At 38.8% G+C, this 22728-nt stretch overlaps 1 protein-coding gene across 1 annotated transcript in view; it reads left to right on the top strand.

Annotated features, from left to right (window-relative positions):
• Positions 1-20518, top strand: part of LOC106873306 (kynurenine 3-monooxygenase) — a 67395-nt gene extending 46877 nt beyond the window's left edge. The window contains exons 5-14 of the mRNA XM_014920619.3: positions 2266-2356; positions 2750-2918; positions 4948-5141; positions 5497-5554; positions 9039-9128; positions 10409-10466; positions 14581-14663; positions 16163-16264; positions 17704-17763; positions 20060-20518. Of these exons, the coding sequence (XP_014776105.2) occupies positions 2266-2356; positions 2750-2918; positions 4948-5141; positions 5497-5554; positions 9039-9128; positions 10409-10466; positions 14581-14663; positions 16163-16264; positions 17704-17763; positions 20060-20170 (1016 nt within the window). The 3' untranslated portion in view covers positions 20171-20518. The remainder of the gene's footprint in view (positions 1-2265; positions 2357-2749; positions 2919-4947; positions 5142-5496; positions 5555-9038; positions 9129-10408; positions 10467-14580; positions 14664-16162; positions 16265-17703; positions 17764-20059) is intronic.
• Positions 20519-22728: the final 2210 nt, after the last annotated feature.

Here is a 22728-nt window from a genome sequence, read left to right on the forward strand (position 1 = left end):
ATCCATCAGTAAACAACAAAAGACTAAACTGGACTGCAACCAGATTTTCATTTATTTGTTCTTTCTTATTTCAAAGTCACATATTTTTAGAGGAAGGTTTTAGGATTAAATGTTTTGCTGTAATGGGCACATGGCTCAGTGGTTAGAGCATCAGGCTCACAACCATGAGGTAGTGAGTTCAATTCCTGGACCAGGCTTTGTGTTGTATTTTTGAACATGACACTTTATTTCATGTTGTTCCAGTTCACTCAGCTGTAGAAATGAGTTGTGACATCACTGGTGCCAAGCTGTATCAGCCCCTTTGCCTTTCTCTCAGACAACATCAGTTGCAAAGTGATGGGGAGGCTGGTATACATGGTTGATTGCTTGTCTTCCATAAAACAACCTTGCCCAAACTTGTACCTCAGAGGGTAACTTTCTAGGTGCAATCCCATGGTCATTCATGACCAGAAAGGGTCTTTAACATTTGAGCTATGTCCCTTTTGTTTTGAGTTCAAATCCAAATGGATACTCACTCTTTTACTCTTTTTACTCTTTTACTTGTTTCAGTCATTTGACTGTGGCCATGCTAGAGCACCGCCTTTAGTCAAGCAAATCAACCCCAGGACTTATTCTTTGGAAGCCAAGTACTTATTCTATCGGTCTCTTTCGCCGAACCGCTAAATTATGGGGACGTAAACACACCAGCATCAGTTGTCATGCGATGTTTGGGGGACAAACACAGACACAAAAACATATACACACACATACATATATATATATATATATACATATATACGACGGGCTTCCTTCAGTTTCTGTCTACCAAATCCACTCACAAGGCTTTGGTCGGCCCGAGGCTATAGTAGAAGACACTTGCCCAAGGTGCCACGCAGTGGTACTGAACCCGGAACCATGTGGTTGGTAAGCAAACTACTTACCACACAGCCACTCCTACGCCTATCTCTTATTTGATATATGAACTTCTTGTATTGTTACATAGTTTTGCTGTGTGCATCAGTTACTTGTCAAATATGTTTTCTGAGACAGGTTACTCATTTCATACATGTTCTTTGCTACATGTTTCTGTTATTTATTATTTTATTTGTTGCATGTCTGAGATGCTGTATAACTGAATAGTTACCATACATATCTCAATCACAAAGTCCTGGGTTTGATCTCGCTGTGTGGCATCTTGGGCAGGTGTAATTTTCTGTAGCATCAGGTTACAGAAAAGATTGTAAGTAAAACCAACTCAAAGGAAACTATAGAGAAGCCCTTTGAGATGGATTAAACCAGGAATTCAAAGTCTCAGCTGTGTCTGATGCCCTGTATCACATTGACTGCTTGAAAATTGCATAAAGGCTTTTTATATCCTGGTGCTATCATCATCATCGTTTAACGTCCGCTTTCCATGCTAGCATGGGTTGGACGATTTGACTGAGGACTGGTGAAACCGGATGGCAACACCAGGCTCCAGTCTGATTTGGCAGAGTTTCTACAGCTGGATGCCCTTCCTAACGCCAACCACTCAGAGAGTGTAGTGGGTGCTTTTACGTGTCACCCGCACGAAAACGGCCACGCTCGAAATGGTGTCTTTTATGTGCCACCCGCACAAGCCAGTCCAGGGGCACTGGCAACGATCTCGCTCGAAAATCCTACAGGAGCCAGTCAGGCGGTACTGGCAACGGCCACGCTCAAAATGGTGCATCTCATGTGCTACCCGCACAAGAACCAGTCCAGGGGCACTGGCAACGATCTTACTTGGCTTGCCGGGTCTTCTCACGCACAGCCCATTTCCAAATAATTTAATGAAGTAGGTGGGAAAGAAAGTATTCTTATTTCTTTTAAACACAGAGGAGACAAACAAGGACAGACAAAGGGGATAAGTCGATTACATCAACCCCAGTGCATAACTGATATATAATTTATCGACCCCGAAAGGATGAAAGGCTAAGTCAACCTCGACAGAATTTGAACTCAGAACATAATGGCAGACGATATACCGCTAAGCATTTTGCCTGGTGTGCTTACGTTTCAGCCAGCTCACCACCTTCTCTCAATGCAATACAATTACTGTTACACAAGACTCAATGCTCTTAATCAACGACTCGCAGTGAACTGCTTGCTAATCAATTGCTCACCATTCTTTATTTTATAGCAATGTATCAGTTCACTTTTATTCACATGGGGGTGGTCAGATTTAAATGTTGTGTGTCACATGTAGTTATTGTTTGTTACATGTAACTGTTATATGTTACACACATGTCTGTTTCAAATTTTCAGTGTCTGAGTCACAACCCAATGTTGAATTGCATTTCGAACATAAACTGAAGCAATGTTCTTTCAATGGTAAACCTAAGGCAATTTTTGAAACGTGAGTATTTTACATGGACGAATGGCAATGACAATCACATTGAACCATAATCATCATCATCATCATCATCATCATCATCATCATCATCATCATCATCACCACCACCACCACCACCACCACCACCACTTCCATTATCACCACTACTATAACCACAATCTCTCACCATCATCACCATTAACACCACCACCACCACCACCACCACCACCTCTACAATAACAACAACAATAACAATAACCACCCTCACCGCCACCCTCCACCCCCCGCCGCCACCACCACCACCACCACCACCTCAATATGCTTCCACTACCATACTACAGTTCTTATAACTTCATCCCCTACAAAAGAGTTATCACCTCTTCACCTCTAATATCCTAAACTTTCTTATATTGCTAGACCTTCAAAAGAAACTGTTGAGCAAGATTTTGATGTAGTGTTTGGCAATGATGGAGCTTTCTCTGCTGTCCGGAACCAAATTATGAAAACAACGAAGTTTGATTTCCAGCAGAAGTTCATTCCACATGGCTACATGGAATTAAGCATTCCACCTAACGAGGAGGGACAAGTGAGTACCTGGTGTTCATATGCCTACACAAACGTTGTACATTTGTGTATGCATATCAGTGTGTGAGCATGCTCAGGTATGCCTGCATGTATTGGGTTGTCCGGAAAGTTTGTGCCGATTTATAGTAGCTTACCTTTCGACGTATTTGCCATGAAACCACCTCAATTCTGGGAAGAGGGTATTTTCAAGTTAAAGGAAAGATGGAGACGCATTGTGCAACAAGATGGTTCATATTCAATAGCCACACAAAGCACTAACCTCATGAATTTACAAAATATACATATGTATGTATGTATGTATGTATGTATGTATGTATGTTAGGGTCCACAATGAGCAGAACTTACTTGCAGGTACTGGTAGTGCAAATCAGAGGTGCAATCTGTGTGGGTGTTTTTTCAAAACACTGTCTGGTTTAAAAAGCCACATCAGATGCCATGAAAGGGCTAAGGTGTAGGTGCAGGAGGTGGTCAAACTCTGTGTAAGGAGTAGACAACCATCATGTATAAGTATATGTATATATGTATATATGTATATATGTATAAGTATATGTATATACATATTTGTTTTGCAAGATTTTTGATGTGAAATCGTGTGTTGAAACAGATGTTGTTGTACTTGGGGATGGTCATATTGCCAGTTTAGCCAATAAAAACACACGTACTGTATATTTGGTGTTAATTTGCTTCAGCTTTATATTACATTAATCTTAATCTTATTTCGGCCAGAGTTCTTTCGTCACACTTCTGTGACCTCATCAGTGGTCCTTTGTTTCCTTCCTTCTTATGTGTGTCTCACTTTGCTAACTATCAGCCATTTTGTATATATATTTGTTATTAGTGGTCTATATATCATACTTAAAGCATATACAAGATATTTAAGCTGTCTCTGACAGTTTGCATAAACAGAAAAGAAAACACAATATTCTATCGAAAAATGAAAGTACTTAAAAATCAAAAAATATCAACTGGACCTCAAGATGACTCCAGAACTTGATGCATGTGTTCTTCACTGTAACTCTGAGAAAATGTTCAAACAGCTTCTTAATCTTGGTCACCAGCTCAGCCTTGGTGTTGCATGCAGAGCAAGTGGTATCCTTCTCAATAGCACCCAACACATAGTAATTCAAGGAATTATAATTGGGGGAATCAGAAGGCCAGAAATTGTTTTTAAGGCGAAGTCCTAGAAATTTTCTCTCAACCACATCTGATTCTTTCCGGAGATATGGCAAGGAGCTGAATGAACCCTGCTGCCATACAGATGGCCTTCCAGCAGAGAAACTGTCTCCAGTTAGGGTTTGACCACTGTTTCCAGTAGCTTCACATAACTATCTGAACTGAGACCTACGGCCCTGTCAAAGACCTGGAGATGAATTCTAGTGTGTGGATGCCTATTGTGTTTCTTCCTTGTGGCCACAGCATTGTAGCTTCCATTGCAGCTGTCATGTCATATCTTACAGCCTGTACAGTGTTCATAGAGCATTGAACAGCAGTTGTAATGCTGATATTTTGATATCCAGTGCAAATCATCATGATACAGGTAACTCTTTCCCAATATTCAGATGGCTGAATATCTTTTATGCTCTCCAACACCACTGACTGTTTACCAATACATCAAAGTGTTCCTGAAAAAAAGGGGACATAAAGAAATGATCAAATTTAGCCCAAACACTTTGTACATTGTTGGAAACCTGATAATTTGCAATATTCATCTTCATAAAGCTTCTCTTATAGATATATAGTATTAAAAAAACACAGAAAATTATCAGCAGAAGGCAAAAATTGCCCAGCAGCAACTGTGGCAATGGTCAATCTGGTTTCTCTTTTTTGAACTTCATCAGTAGCAAAGTAATAATTTTATTTTCCCTTTTATTTTAGCGTGACTAGATTATCTCTTTAAGCTATTGAAACCGGTAGCATATTTTGATAGAAATGTAAATAATTCCTTTCTTTTAATCATGATAAAGTTCACAAAGCATTTTCTTCTTTTTGATTTTTAATACATATATTTTTTTTTTTTATAACCTCCATAGTTTGCCATGGAATCGAACTGTCTTCATATCTGGCCCCGTGATGAATTCATGATGATTTCCCTGCCAAATTTAGACAAGTCCTTCACTACCACACTTTTTATGCCATTCGAGTTGTTTGAAACATTACACACAAAAGACGATTTGCTGAATTTTTTCGAGAAAACCTTCCCAGATTCTTTACCGCTGATTGGACGGTGAGTATATATCGGTATATACACACACTTTTACAAATATATATGTATGTGTGTGTGCATGTTCACACACACATGCATAAATTTATTTCTGCAATAAATTTGTGCGTGCACGTATACACACACACACACACATACACGCACGCACGCACACGCACACACACACACACACACACACACACACACACATGCAAGCACGCATATTGACAAATAAATCTATCAGATCTGTAATTATTTTACAACTCAAAATTATCATCATTATTATTATTATTATTATTATTATTATTATTATTATTATTATTATTATTATTATTTTGTTTTAAAGTAAAGTCTTATTAAGGAATTATTTTCCTTTCAGAAAATCCCTTGTTGAAACATTCTTCAGTCGAAAAGCTCTTCCAATGGTAACAGTCAAGGTAAATATGAAGAGTGATCCCCCCTTGCATTCTTTTTTTTTTTTTTTGTTCAACATTATGATTTTCAGACGCTGTTTTATCTCCATGCTCACCTTGACTGAGAAATCAAAAGCATTAACAGCCGTGACCAACTTTATCTTGGTAATACATCACACAACAATTTAACCCCCAAGTCACTCTTGATCGAGTAGTCCTAGGATCAAAAACAGTTCCAGCCGTGACCATCTCGTCTTGGCATTGATTTCTGGAATATGCGACTGATATTTCTAGCAGGTCGAATGCTATCTCCTCGATGCTGTCATTTTTGTTGTTTAGCACTCTTGATTAAGATCAAAGATATTCTAGGCGTGACCATCCAATCCATTTAATATTTAGATATACAAGGTGTCTCGAAATTAAGGTGTAATAGAACGACCATGCGAACCAAAGGAGAATGGCGACGAAGTGGAAGATGACTCTTTTAAACGTGTCGCACGGTCGAACTCTAAACAATATATATATAACATAGAAGGCTCGTCGTGAGAGATATGAGCCAAGTGCCAGTAAAAGAACAGAGTAGGACAGACAACCCACTACAAAGGCAACCGAAGTTTTGGGCTTTAATAACTATTAATAAATGTGATAAGATATGAAAATTATACATCATTATAAAAGCTTAGTGTATCTTCTTTTTATTACAGACTAAAGAAATCCAGATTTATAAATTAGATAATGGCTATAGACCAAAATACAATCATAACCTTACACAAAGGAGGCGAAAGTAATACAACTTAAAATTAATCAAAGAACAGTCTGGAAAATTTTCAAGAGATTGTATCCACTGCTGATTGACCTGGACGTGACCGAAAAAGAAGTATGCAGACCCCTCAGCTTATCAAAGAAAAGATACGGTGAAATCCTTGATGTTCCGCCAGAAAACTGGCTGCCACAGCAAAAATAAGCTGAACATCGATGTATCAAGTGCTGAAGGAGGATCTCAGGATCCACCCCTACAAGATGATCTGCTGTTATGAGCTCACGCAAGTTTATAAGGCCATGATACTGGAGAGAAGTCGTCTTATCCTGTGTCAGATTGCTGATGTCACGCTGATGAAAAGAAATTTGACACTGAACAGGCACTAAACCATTAGAACGACCAACTTTGGAGTGTATCTGGTTCCGTTGATGGTAGACTCGTAAATCGACGTCAAAATCCACAGCAACTTATGGTTTGGGCGGCTGTGACAGCCAGTGGAAGGTCTCACCTCGTTTTTGTGTAAAAATTAAAACCCAGCGATTAGCGACATTGTGGAAGCTGAACTACTTCTATTGGCGAATGAGCATTTTGAAGGCACACTTTGGAGCCTCCAACAGGACACTGCACCATTCCACAGCTCGAAACAGATACAACACTGGAGTTAGAAAAACATTCCGTCGTTCAAAGGCAATGATATATGGCCCTCAAGAAGCCTCGATCTCAACCCATTGGATTTTTGTTCGTCCCGTTTTGGAGACGAGGGTCTCAAACACTCCTCATGCTTCACTCGATGCTCTGAAGGCGAAACTGCGCCAGGAATGGGCTTTGATTCCGCAAGAACAGCTGCGTGCCGCGAGTGAAGCATTCGCACCTAGACTTAAGGCTGTGATTCGAAACAGAGGTAGTCATATCGAATAAATGTGGTAATGTCATAATTGCGTTTTCTTTACCATTGCATTGCAACGCTCGGACCCGAAATATAACAATATTTTGTTGTGACAATTTTCAAAAAGGTTGTTTGCCTTAATTTTGGGACACCCTGTAGTGTGTGTGTATGTATGTATGTATGTATGTATGTATGTATGTATGTATGTATGGATGGATGTATGTAAATCATGATACAACTGTTCGTGGCAACAGAACTTATGCAACCTGTAGAAAGGTGTGTCGCTGAGTTGGCGGATTAAAGAGACATGTCAAAAGACTTCATACTGTGGCACCAGCTCCTTCTGCCAGCCAGCACAACTGTGCATTATGCAATAGAATGTGCAAGTCTTTGGCGGGGCCCAAGAGTCACATAAGGGCCTCACATTGCATTATCAATGACTCATTTCAATGATTCTTTCTTGCAATGAATTTGCTCGTATATGAAAAAGCATCCACTATGTATGTATGTATGTATGTATGTATGTATGTATGTATGTATATATGTATGATTTGGGTTTCCTCCTTGTTAAGGCTAAAGTGACAGGATACATATGTGACCAGAGGTTGGGCCGTCATTCATCATAGGGTCACTTGATCACTTGATCAGGGTTTATCCGAAATTAAACAACAATAAAAGAGAATAAAAAAATAAGTCCCTGAATTGCTCAGTTGGTTAACAGATGAAGCTGGTAGTTATTGTTACCTTAGTAACATTATTCTAAGTATTTTAACAGTCTTGATAAGATCTGGCACTCTAGAACACTGATCGAGCCGGTCCTTCTCTATAGATCAGTGACCTGGACCTTATCGGCTCTCTTAGAAAAACAACTAGATGGAACATATACCAACCTGCTCAGAAAGATACAGAACATCAGTTGGAGATCACACCCAACACTTGGTAACATCTACGGAAATCTGATACCAATATCTCTCATGTTAAAGCAGAAGCGGCTACAGTTTGCTGGCCACTGACATGGAGCAGAGACAGAGGTTATCTCATTCCTACTCCTATGCAACTCTGTTTTTCGAGCGCAGGGTGGACATCCGTCAGTCGCGCTAAACTGACCAGATATAGAAAGACAGACAATTTTTGGTTCACCTTTTCTAGAACCTCCCCGGTCTCCGGGTGAGCAGTGCCTTCTCCAAATGGAAGTGTTTCCTCCAGGATACTGACATTCCCAGATACTACATCACGGGTCTCAGGACTAGATATTAGAGATTTGAACACAGCAATGCAGGACTGTGTAGTGTGGAAAGGGGTCGTCAATGAAGTTCTGAACAACCATAAGTTGGTCGAAAGATGATGATGATGATGATGAGTAACATTATTAGTTCTAGGAGTGGTTGTAGAAATGAAATTATAGTAGCTATGGAAAGTAAGGTGGGTATAGAAAATGTTTAAAGAGCTGTTACCTGTTGTGGATCTTTAGGTTGCTTGTTTCAGTTAATGGTATACCGGGTAGTTATAGTGGTGTGTACACCTTTCATTTGATGCTACGTGTTGGGTAATGATGTTTGTGACGAAATGGAGCAGGATTTGTCTCAGGCTTTTTGGCAAAGGGTGGGGTATAGGATGATGATAGCGACAATGACGACGACAACGATGATGACGACGACGACGATGATGACGATGACGACCACGACGACGATGATGATGATGACGACCACAACACATGAGGTGTGTTGACATGTATGTGCATTCTGAGTAGGTTTCCTAATGCTGTGCTGCTACCGATGAAGACGACGATGATGATGATGATGATGATGATGATGATGATGATGATGACATCTTGATCTCTTTCTTTCTTTCTTTGATTCTAGTGCCACCCTTACAACGTGGGAGGTAAAGCAGCCATCATGGGAGATGCAGCTCATGCAATGGTACCGTTCTATGGACAAGGCATGAATGCTGTAAGTATTTTATTTTCTCTAATCTTTCTGTTTACCTTCAGCTGAGGGAGGGGGGGTAAGGAGCCGAGTCACCCAACTCGTAGACTGCAAGTTCATATTTCACATTACATTTTTGCCTAACACTTTACCACTCCTGTCTCTGCCTCTCCATTCATAGTTTCTCCTGCAGAAGTTGATTAACCTTCGCATGCTCAAATTCACTGGTTCTCAACCGGGGTCCATTTGACGCCTGGGGTCCTTATAAGAGTTTTAGAGGTCCACGCAAGCAAAATAATTGGGGATGCAGAATAGTATTTTAAGGATCCATGAAAAATGTTCGCTTTATATGTATTTATTGCAAGAAATAGCTAGGATTCTTTCTCTAACATTCTATGTAGTTCAGCCTACACAAGTTTGCTGTTGGCACTCCGTCGCTTACGACGTCGAGGGTTCCAGTTGATCCGCTCAACGGAACAGCCTGCTCGGGAAATTAACGTGCAAGTGGCTGAGCACTCCACAGACACCCTTAACGTAGTTCTCGTGACACAGCGTGACAAGGCTGACCCTTTGAATTACAAGCACAACAGAAACAGGAAGTAAGAGTGAGAGAAAGTTGTGGTGAAAGAGTACAGCAGGGTTCGCCACCATCCCCTGCCGGAGCCTCGTGGAATTTTAGGTGTTTTCGCTCAATAAACACTCACAACGCCCGGTCTGGGAATCGAAACCGTGATCCTATGACCGCGAGTCCGCTGCCCTAACCACTGGGCCATTGCGCCTCCACCTACACAAGTTAATGTGTGAAAAACACAATAGGAATCTTGAATGAAGTATCTATAAACTAGTTTTTAAACATCGAGTGTAGAATAGTAATTAGAGGGATCCATAGAACCCCTGTTGTAGTTGAACATCAAGTACACCAGCAAAGTGGAACGAGACGATTCTGCACACTAGTCACGTTCACGTACAACATAAGCGCCTCATTCTCGATGTGATTCTCCCATGAAAAGAGACAAAGAAAATAAGTTGCTATTTCCAGCAAATCGAGCGATTACCATGAGACTCCTTTAAACACAATATTAATGCAAAAATAAGTGTTATACAAAAGAGAATACAGAAAGTTTGCATCCACTGAAGAAACGAACTCGTGTCTCATTGGTAGCTTGGCGTGCATTTCTTTCGCGTAACTCACCCTTAGAAGTTTCTTAGAAATTTCTCCATTTTTATATTTACTTTTTTGTTGGTTTAAGAGACAAACAAATCGAAGAAAAAGATACACATATTTCGCTTATTATATTTGACAGGGATTTGAAGACTGCATTGTCATGAGTCAGTTCCTTGACGAATATAAAAATGATTTCGGTAAGTTCTTTTTTATTTACATAACCGACATATACCCTATTTTCTCTTCCATTACCACTTTTAAAAGAGTAAATTCTAAAGACAAAGTTAAAATTCAGGGGAGGTAACTCAGGTTCGACTATTTATTTCTTACGTCAGCTAAAGGCATAAATAAATACATCTATCATCGTTTATCACTGATTCATTCATCAATGATCCGGAATAACACGGCACGATCAATTGTGAACTATGTTACGCTAATCCTGAATTAATCTGTGATAACACGGGTCAGCAATCAGTCAAAGATTCTACTTGTTAAGATATATTCCAGTTATTTATTTATTGTTTACAAATCATATGTTATTCAATTTTATTCTAAACATTTTTTCCAAGCATGAAATAATATTAATATGTTTAAAAACTGCCAGAGGTTTATTTGGGTAACTTAGTGGCAGTGGTGGTGGAGAGAACTTGGAATCTCGGAACCAAGCCTAATATTCCCATGTGTTCAATTGTTAATTCATTTATGATGGTGTTTGTTGTTTTTTGTCTTCTATTACCAAACACCCGTGATAAACGAAGATAGATGTATTCTATTGCGCATCACTGTTATCATTCCTTCGAGGCGATATATTGAATCATAAAATACTTTCGTGCCTCTGTTGTATCTAATTTGATTGCTTCATTACTTCAGTTGCAAGTTTGCAATCTCAGTGAATATTCAAGCTAAGAAAAATAAATTTCATTTTATCAAAGAAACAATATTTTCCCATTTTTTAAATGAGTTATTTTAATACTATTTAGGTGATCTCGCCCCATTTAACTTACCATACACTAGGTGAGTTATAAATTATAGGAAAAACGAAATAACTTCCACCAAAATCGAACAGAAATGTTCGCATATAAGGCGCAGGAGTGGCTGTGTGGTAAGTAGCTTGCTTACCAACCACATGGCTCCGGGTTCAGTCCCACTGCGTGGCACCTTGGGCGAGTGTCTTCTACTATAGCCTCGGGCCGACCAAAGCCTTGTGAGTGGATTTGGTAGACGGAAACTGAAAGAAGACTGTCGTATATACGTGTATATATATATGTGTGTGTGTGTTTGTGTGTCTGTGTTTTTCCCCCCCAACATCGCTTGACAACTGAAGCTGGTGTGTTTACGTCCCCGTAACTTAGCGGTTCGACAAAAGAGACCGATATAATAAGTACTAGGCTTACAAAGAATAAGTCCTGGGGTCGATTTGTTCGACTAAAAGGCGGTGCTCCAGCATGGCCACAGTCAAAAGACTGAAACAAGTAAATGAGTATATGATGCACTATTTTTTTCAAACATGGCTAACAACAAAACTAGTTGATAGTATAAAATGCATTGGACTATTGATTTCAAATTTTGGCACACAGCCAGCAAGTTCGGGGGAGGGGCTAATAGATTACACCGGCCCCAGTACTCAATTGGTACTTGTTTTATCGACCCTATGAGGATGAAAGGCAAAGTCGACCTCGACGGAATTTGAACTCAGAACGTAAAGACGGACGAATTGCCGCTAAGCATTTTGTCCACTGGGTAGACGATTCTGCCAGCTCCTCGCCTTACTTCGCTAATATAAATCTTTTCTACTATAGGCACAGTGCCTGAAATTAGGGGGACGGGGCAGTCGGTTACATCGACCCCAGTACTCAAATTGTACTTATGTTATCGATCCCGAAAGGATGACAAGCAAAGACGACCTCGTCGAAATTTTAGTTCATCCACTAATTTTAGTTCATCCAGTGTGTTAGCAACTCTGCCATTGCGCCGCCTTATTTCGTTGTATTAATATAAAATACATCTTAGTCGGTTTTGACGATATGGACTCAGTTGTTTGATCAGCTAAAAAGTTTGCTTCGCAACTACGAGGTCCAAAGTTCACAGCAACTGCATAGAATCAAACGAAATTTACTAACTGAAATTGGCTAGACAGTTAGTTTGAAGGAAAGTGTATTGAATCACTCGGGTGCATTACCATCGTTAATTTAAAAACAAATGCAGAATTGTCACAGAAGTAAGTAACCTTTAACCATGTAAACCAGTGGTTCCCAACATGTGGTCGGCAAATGTAGCACGGGGGGTGGGGGCGTGAACTAAATTCAAAATTTTCTATATATATATATATATATATATATATATATATATATATATATATATATATATATATATATATATTCGATTGAGTTGCATTCCCTCGCGTTTGGTCAAAATGTGTTTATTATGGTAGTTTTGACTTTAAGAGTCCCTCGTAGCGTGAGGTATTTATGAATAGTAATGCCCTTCATATATATATATATATATATATATATATATATATATATATATATATATATATATATATATATATATATATATATATGTATGTATGTGTAAAAATATGTGACACTTATTCGGTAGCCATCATAAAACTCCAAGTTTCGGATGCCGGGGTGGGAACCGACGCCAATATCTCTTCAGTTATCCGGCCATTGAAAATTGTTGTCCTTTCTATCAACAATACACACACACACACACACACACACACACACACACACAAGGATAAGCATATTAAAAGGCCTCTTTGGTAGTGAAAAGTTTAAGAACCACTGATGGAGACCATCACCAGTATAATCTCGACTGGGTCCAAGGGCGATAACTGAGATATCTTGATACCGTTGACACTTAGAATTTAGATTCAATTCCTGTTCAGAACTTTTTATTCTCTCTTCCTCCAATTCACTTATTTACTAATGTGGCAAAATATGATACAAACAAATCATTTTACCCATAATTCATTATTTTATTTATCTAAAGAGTGGAAGCGAGTGACTTAGTGGTCGGGGTGTTGGACGTATGATCGTAATATTGTGGTTTCGATTTCTGGACTGGGCGACGCGTTGTTCTTGAGCAAAACCCTTCATTTCACGTTGTTCCAGTCCACCCAGCTGGCAAAAATGAGTAATCCTGCGACGGACCGGTGTCCCGTCCAGGTGGGGAATTTATACGCCATGGAAACCAGGAAACCTGCCTCGTGACTCGAGAAAGATATTGGATGTTTTTTTTTTTTTTAATTTTGCTTTTAAAAAGATTATTATTTAGGGTGTTGGTAAGGGCATCTGGCTTGCAGAGGCGTTAGATCGTTGGACAAAACTCTTTATGGCATTTCTTCCGACTCTTTACGTTTTAGGTTCAAATCCCACTGAGGTTAATTTTGCCTTTCCTTAAATGCCTTTTGTAGGCCAACCACTGTTTAGAGAATCAAGGAGTCTTGTAGCCATGCTGGGGCACCGCCTTCAAGAATCGATCTTAGTACTTACTTTATTGCTTTCTTTTTGCCGAAACGCTATGTTAAAGGGACGTAAACACACTAACAAAGTGGTGGTGGGGGACAAAGTCGTACGCATACATAAATATGATGGGCTTCTTTCTGTTTCCACCTACCCAAATCTACTCACAAGATTTGGTCGGCCAAAGGGTATAATAGAAGTTGCCTGCCTAAGGTGCCACGCCGTGAAACTGAACCTGGAACTATGTGGTTGGGAAGCAAACTTTTTACCACACAACCACGCCTGAGGCGTTCTGTACCCTCCACAATTTTTTCTTCCTTGCCCACAGGGGGCTAAACACAGAGGGGACAAACAAGGACAGACAAAGAGATTAAGTCGATTTCATCGACTCCAGTGCGTAACTGATACTTATTAATCGACCCCGAGAGGATCAAAGGTAAAGTCGACCTCGGCGGAATTTGAACTGAACTCAGAATGTAACGGCAGACGAAATATTGCTAAGCATTTTGCCCGGCGTGCTAACGATTCTGCCAGCTCGCCGCTATACAATTAAGACACATTGGATTATGTTATACAAAAACTACAGGGCTGTCACGGTCAGAATGTCTTTGTTGTTCAACGCCAACAAGAACAACTGTATTAGCTTCAGACGAAAACAAGAGCAGAACTGACTCCAGTACACGTCGAAATAATAATTAAAATAACATTAATCATAAAAGTTATCTTAACTATTGTTTTCCCCGACAAATGTCGTCTCTGAGCCTCTTGATGGGGTTTATGTATTTGTCTTTACTAAACAATACAACTTCTACATTTCCTTTTTCTTCTTAAATCTTTGCAGATGAAGCGTTACCAAAATACACTGAGTTTCGACATGTTGACGCTGTGTCCATTTGTGATTTAGCCATGTATAATTATGTTGAGGTAAGTCCGTTTGTTTCATCACTCCTCTATCTTTAGACGCACCTTCTCTCTCTCTCTCTCTCCTTATCCAAATATAGTTGTATGTACCACGCGATCATAGCCGTATGTCCTTTTATATTTCATAAGAAAACATTCCAAATGATCGAGCTTAGTCATATGCACTGTGGAGACAGTTATATGGAGTTGTATGTCCTAGCATAGTTATACGTCACATGTGGACATTATTCCACGTTCGTGTGTACATAGAAGCACTTTAATATGATGGATACATCACCATGATACAAAATATTGCTTTCAAATTTTGGCACAAGGCCAGCAATTTGGTGGTGGTGGTGGTGGTGGTGCGGTAAGTTGATTTCATCGTCCCCAGCACTCAATTGCTGCTTATTTTATCGACCCCGAAAGCATGAAAAGCAAATTCAACCTCGGCGGAATTTGAACCCAGAGCATAAAGACGGACGAAATGCCGCTAAGCAGAGACGATTCTGGCAGCTCGCTGCCTTATATTATATTAAATATTGGTTCGTCTGTCTCCATGTCCTGAGTTCAAATTCCGCCGAAGTCAACTTTACCTTTCATCCATTCAGGGGTCGATAAATTAAGTACCAGTTGCATACTGGGGTCAATATAGTCGGCTGGCCCTCTCCCCCAAAATTTCGGGCTTTGTGCCTAGAGTAAAAAAGAATATTAAATATTGGTTTCAAATTTTGGCACGAGGCCAGCAATTTCGGGGGTGGTGTTTAGTCGGTTACATCAACTCCAGTGTTCGATTGGTTCTTATCTTATCGACCCTGAAAGGATAAAAGTCAAAGCTGACCTCAGCGGAATTTGAACTCAGAACATAAAGGAATACGAAAATCCTTTAAGCTTAATGACGTCATATATGATAATAGATATTAAGATCTAAACTCATATTTTTTGAATATGTACTCTTACTCTTTTTACTCTTTTACTTGTTTCGGTCATTTGACTGTGGCCATGCTGGAGCACCGCCTTTAGTCGAGCAAATCGACCCCGGGTCTTATTCTTTGTAAGCCTAGTACTTATTCTATCGGGTCTCTTTTGCCGAACCGCTAAGTTACGGCGACGTAAACACACCAGCATCGGTTGTCAAACGATGTTGGGGGACAAACACAGACACACAAACATATACACACACATACATACATATATATATATATATATACATATATACATATATACGACGGGCTTCTTTCAGTTTCCGTCTACCAAATCCACTCACAAGGCTTTGGTCGGCCCAAGGCTATAGTAGAAGACACTTTCCCAAGGTGCCACACAGTGGGACTGAACCCAGAACCATGTTGTTGGTAAGCAATCTACTTACCACACAGCCACTCCTGCGCCTATATGTATTATTCTTTCTAGTTATTTATTTTCTTTTACAGTATGTTTCACTTTATCCTAAATGATATTTGACGAGTCCTTCATCCTCTACTTCTCTGATGTTGTGTTCTTATAACGTATTTTTTTATGGACAGATGCGGTCCTTGGTGAATTCTAAATTATTTCTGGTGAGGAAACTTGTGGACAACCTTCTCAATAAACTGTTCCCCCATCACTGGATTCCACTCTACTCAATGGTAAAACTTTTAAATATCTATCTATCTATATCTATATACTTATATGTGAGTGTGTGTGGGTGTATATATATATATATATATATATATATATATTCTGTTACTACTATATCTCTCTCTTTCCCCCTCTCGTACTTCCTTCTGTTACTACTATATTTCTCTCTTCCTCTCTTTCTCTCGTTGCTCACCTATTTTCTACTTCCTCCCCCTTTTTTCTCCCTCTACCACTCTCTCTCTTCCCTACTCCTTGCTGGTCACATGTGTCCACTTACTAATTCTTTTCTTCTTTGGCTATCGCCAAGCAAACACGCGAACTTACTTTGTCCCGTTTCCAGTTCGTTGCTTCACAGCGTTCAACATACACATAATTTTTCACGTCTGGCCGTATAGCCCTTTCCGTTTGTGTTCCTGTCTTGTTTTCTGTCCGCCACTACATTCCTCCATGGTAAAAGTTTAATTTGTGTATACAAATTTAATTTGTGGTCCGTGGGAAGAGCCATTTTAGCGATGCGTCCTGCCCTACTCTTCAAAACGCCTGTGTTAGAATGGGGGTAGCTGATGAAGGAAAATGTTCTCTATGTGGCCTGTGTGTTCTGTACTCTGGTTATTATTATTTTTTTGTCTACGTTTGGTTTGCAATGTCCTGTACCCAGATATGCACCTATATATACAGGTAGACGTAGGTATGCACATACCTGTACATATATATGCATATACTCATTTATTATTTGTTTTATATATATATATATATATATATATATATATATATATATATAAGGAAAATAAGTCAAGGTAGAAAATACTAAAATAATTTTATCATGAAAAAACATTTTAGTACCGGTTTCAGTCATTGGGACTTTTTCAACTCTAACAATTCACAACCTCGAACCCACAAGAGGGAAAAAGGGAGACAGAAACAGGCAGAAACAAAGAAAATGCCCCTTGTATTAGAATACTAAGCAAATATTCTTTTAAAAAACTTCACATTTAATTTTTCTAAAATTTAATTATTTTCCATACTTAGAGTTGAAAAAGTCTCAATGACTGAAACCGGCATTAAAATGTTTTTTATGATAAAATTATTTTAACATTTTCTACCTTGATTTATTTTCCTTATACATATCAGTTCGTGTTCCTTTTCAACTGTCTACATATATATATAATGAATATGATATATTATACATATCTACAAATATTATATTATATGCGCACATTGCAACCATTCCTGACAATTATGCTTCTTCTTCTTCTTCTTCTTCTTCTTCTTCTTCTTCTTCTTCTACCATTTCTAAGTACTTCCACTGCTTCTGCTATTTAGCCATAGTTTTTTCATGTCCATGTGCCTCAGCTAACATGAGAAGTGAAACCTCGACTCCTAGAAACTAAAGCTGATTACAAAAAATTAATTTCTCTATTAATTATATAATTAATTATATTTGCAGGTCAGCTTTTCCAGGATTCGTTACCATGAATGTATTGCTAAGAAAAAATGGCAGGACCAGGTGAGAAAATGCACTTTCATTTCATGCAACATTTACACACATATGCATACATAAATACCTACATGTACATACACACATATATGCATGCACGTGTATACAAACTGTGCACACATATACATGCTCATATACATTTGCACATGCACACATATGCATACATGTACACACATGCATGCATATGCGTGCACACATACAAACAGTTGCACATGTGCACATAAATATGCATAAGTAGGTGCAATGGTGCACACACATGTACATTTATTTATACACACATGTACACTGGTGCACACAGACATGTATACTGATACATGCATATATTTACACTGCAGCCAAACATGTACACTGCTGTACACATACACATACATAAGGTGAAGTTCAAATACATGCACAAGCATGCAAACATATGCACACAGTCTAACACATGGGCAAACACAAAATCTATCAAAAATGAAATTTTCCCAAGATGGTCTGCACTGGAATTGAACCTGGGACGTTGACGTTGAAAAGCAAAGCTCTTAACCATTTCACCATCATGCATATGCATTAAACTATTGGGTTGTCCAGAAAGTTCATGCTGATTTTTAAAGGAAAGAAAAAGGTCAATAAATACTCGCCATTACATTTTTAATCAACCAAATATGAACCATTTTGTTGCACAATGTGCCTCCATCTTTCCTTTAACTTGAAAATACCCTCTTCCCAGAATTGAGGTGGTTTCATGGCAAATACGTCGAAAGGTAAGCTACTATAAATCGGCGCGAACTTTCCGGACAACCCAATACATGCAGGCATACCTGAGCATGCTCACACACTGATATGCATACACAAATGTACAACATTTGTGTAGGCATATGAACACCAGGTACTCACTTGTCCCTCCTTGTTAGGTGGAATGCTTAATTCCGAAAGGTACTATAAATCGGCACAAACTTTCCAGACAACCCAATACATACAGAAATTACAGACATTAACAAAGACAGTGAGTTTTCAACAATGTTATACATGAAGGCATTTATGGAGACCACATAAAAATCACCCACTACACTCTCAGAGTGGTTGGCGTTAGGAGGGGCATCCAGCTGTAGAAACACTGCCAGATCAGATTGGGGCCTGGTGCAGCCTCCTGGCTTCCCAAACTCCAACCCATGCCATCGTAGAAAACGGAAGTTAAACGATGATGATGATGATGATGATCTACAGACACACACACACACACACACACACACAATTCATTTCAGTGGTTTAGACAGCTTCTATAAAAATTAAAGAAATTTAGCAGTATTTCAGTTATGATGGGTGGCTGATCAATGGAATAACCAGCTCATGAAATGACATACAAACGGCTGAGCACTCTACAGACACACATACCCTTAAATTAGTTCTCAGGGAGATTCCCTACCACAGAGAATGTGACAAGGCTGGCCCTTTGAAATACAGGTACTACTCATTTTTGGCAAGCTGAATGGACTGGAGCAACACGAAATAAAATGTGTCACCCAAGGAAACAATGTACCACCAGGTATTGAACTCAGGACCTTACAATCATGATCCAAATATCCTAACCACTTCTACAGTGATGATACTTTCATTCATAAGGTGTTTGCCATTGCGAGACTCTGGTTGAAGTCGTTTGCTGTTGCTGTGCTGAGAGATAGAACTGGAGATTCTATGGAGAGGGAGTGAAGCTGCAAAGCGCCACAGCTTCCTTGTGTCACGTGCAATTGTTTGTGAATGGTGTGTGTGTGTTTGAGCAAGTGTTAGTCCTTTTTCCATTGTTTGTGTGTGTGTGAGTGTGTGTGCAGAGTGTGATTTGCATGTGAAATTGTGTTCCACATATGTTGGTGATTAGCAATGATGATCATGATGAAGATGGTGATGATGACGACTATGATGATGATGATGGTGGTGGTGGTACTGGTGGTGGTGGTGGTGGTGGTGGTGCTGGTGGCAGCGGCAGTGACGAGGAGGAGGAGGAGGATGACCATGATGTTAATGAAGATGATGAAAATGACAATGATAACGTTGATGGTGATGACAACAATGATGAAGCTTATGATGACAGCGGTGATGATGATAAGGAGGAGGAAGACAACAACATAGTGGTGACAAAAATGGTGATGATGATGATGATGATGATGATGATGATGATGATTATAGTGATGATGGTGAGAATGAGGAGAATTAAGTTGCAATTGCTATTTTCTGACAAAAACACACAATGGTTATATTTTCTCTTTATATATGTATATATATATATATATATATATATATATATATATATATTTTCTTCCATTTTCAGTTGCTGCTGAAGACTGGGAAGTTACTCACTTTGGTCACCTGCTTTGGTACCTGTACATGGATGCTCCAGGAACATGTATTCCACTTCATACAGGACACACTCCCCTTTTAAACTCACATGACAACACATTCCACCACCAGCATCAAATGACAAACAAATATTACAATAAATGAGAAATAGACAAAAACAAACAAACAAAATAAAACACTATACCAAAACTGATGTGCAAATATCTATATGTACACATACACACACACACACACATGCATACCTACCGACATATACTAATATGCATACACTCCACACATGAATAGATATACATTTTAATTTTTTTATTTTTATTATTATTTTGTATTTTTTTTGTAACTTTTGTAACTGTCTACCAATGAAAAATAAAGAGGTATGTGTGTGTGTATATATATGTGTGTGTATATATGGACACACGCGTATGCAAAACAACAACTTTCTTTTCAATTATTTTTTTTTGTCAATGGTATTTGTAACGATTACTCTTTTACTTGTTTCAGGCATTTGACTGCGGCCATGCTGGAGCACCGCCTTAAGTCGAGCAAATCGAACCCAGTACTTATTCTTTGTAAGCCTAGTACGTATTCTATCGGTCCCTTTTGCCGAACCGCTAAGTGACGGGGACGTAAACACATCAGCATCGGTTGTCAAGCGATGTTGTGGGGACAAACACAGACACACAAACACATACACAAACATACACACACACACACACACACACACACACAAATATATATATATATATATATATATATATATATATATATATATATATATATATATATACATATATACGACAGGCTCCTTTCAGTTTCCGTCTACCAAATCCACTCACAAGGCTTTGGTTGGTCCAAGGCTATAGTAGAAGACACTTGCCTAAGGTGCCATGCAGTGGGACTGAACCCAGAACCATGTGGTTGGTAAGCAAGCTACTTATCACACAGCTGCTCCAACCATACAGGTATATATATTTGCATGTGTAGGTGTCTGTGCGTGTTTGTGTGTGTGTATATATATCTCGTAAAAAGCTTGAGTCATGTAAAAAAGCATTAAGTTGACATAAAAAGCACTAAGTCCATTCTGCTGGGTGGTTGGTGTTAGGAAGGGCATCCAGCTGTAAAAATCCTGCCAAAACAGTTACAGAAGTCTGGTGCAGGCTTCTGCCTTGCTGGCTTTTGTCAAACTGCCCCACCCATGCCAGCATGGAAGGCGGACATTAAACGACGATGATGATGATATATATGTACACACACACACACATATATATATTTTTAATCATTTCATAAAACTTTTTTAGTTATTTGATATTTTATTTTATCTTAGTTCATTAGGTTTTTAGTAGTATGGCACACTTCAGAATTTTTATGAATTTTCAGTCATTATTTTTACCTTCTGTGTTTTTATGTATATGTATATATTTTTATATCTATTTAAGAACCATGGTGATATTATGTATAATTAAATGTTTGAAGTATGGTGTTATATATAAGGTCATATCAGTTGCAACTAGTTACTCAAGTATAGAAGATATAAAACTCATTTGTCAGCCCGTTTTCCCCAAGTTTTCTCAACTCTAAAGAAGGACTGTCCAAAACATCAGACACTCCGCTTCCTGAACCAATTAATTATCTCCACTTTAGCGAAGGTGGAGGTATTGTTTTCAGCCATGTTTGTTTGTTTGTTCGTGCACATGATATCTCAAGAACCACTGGATGGATTCGAATGAAACTTTCAGGGATGATTGGCCCCATGACTGGCACAAACTGATTAGATTTTGGGATTGATCCAGTACCAGTCAAGGATTCTGGATTATTTTCTCGTTTTTTTAACTTAATTTTTGAGAGTGGTCGGGTTCATTTTTAGTATTCTCATTTGTGAGAGCAATCGAGTTTATTTCAGACATTCTCATTTTAAAAATCTCTGGCTAATCGTTGGGAGGATGTTGGTGTTGCCTTGGGGGAGGTTTGCACTCTGAGTGCTCTTGTTACGTAATTGTTTCCATCACTTTTTTCTGAATAAGTATTTGTTAGTTATCTTTGTCAACTTCAGCAAGGATTTGAACATAGGACATAAAGAAATTTAACTAAAATTACCACAAATTATTTGATTCTTCAACTCAAAGAATATTGTAAAATTATCTTGTCGGCTATAACTACAATTGGAATTTATTGCCTTTCATTGGAATTCACTGCTTTTCTTTTAATTTTATTTTAAAAAATGATGAAATATTGAATAAAATACCTTTGTCCTTATTAACCTAGTTTTCAGAACATAAATTAACATAATGCTTCGCTGGAAGGTTTTAGTTTAAATCACTTTATAACTGAAAGTTTCTTTCCTGGAACTAAGATTGGTTTCAGGCAGGTTGGTATCAAAAGGATTAGTTTCTGCTATGAGCCAGATAAAGTAACTCCTATCGTCTCGGTTGGTCAACCTTATTAAATAGTCAAGGACATCTGGTTCTCTGTCTGGATAACATGTGATGGGGTGTTATATATAACTCTCTCTCTCTCTCTCTCTCTCTCTCTCTCTCTCTCTCTCTCTCTCTCTCTGGCCATCTAGATGTGCATTACATATAATGGTCTATCTAATATGTGATATATGTTATACATAACAACTTAACCATTGTCAAAAATACTTCT

This window comes from Octopus bimaculoides, chromosome 6, assembly GCF_046866305.1.
Source record: "Octopus bimaculoides isolate indiv1 chromosome 6, ASM4686630v1, whole genome shotgun sequence".
Lineage (NCBI taxonomy): Eukaryota > Metazoa > Mollusca > Cephalopoda > Octopoda > Octopodidae > Octopus > Octopus bimaculoides.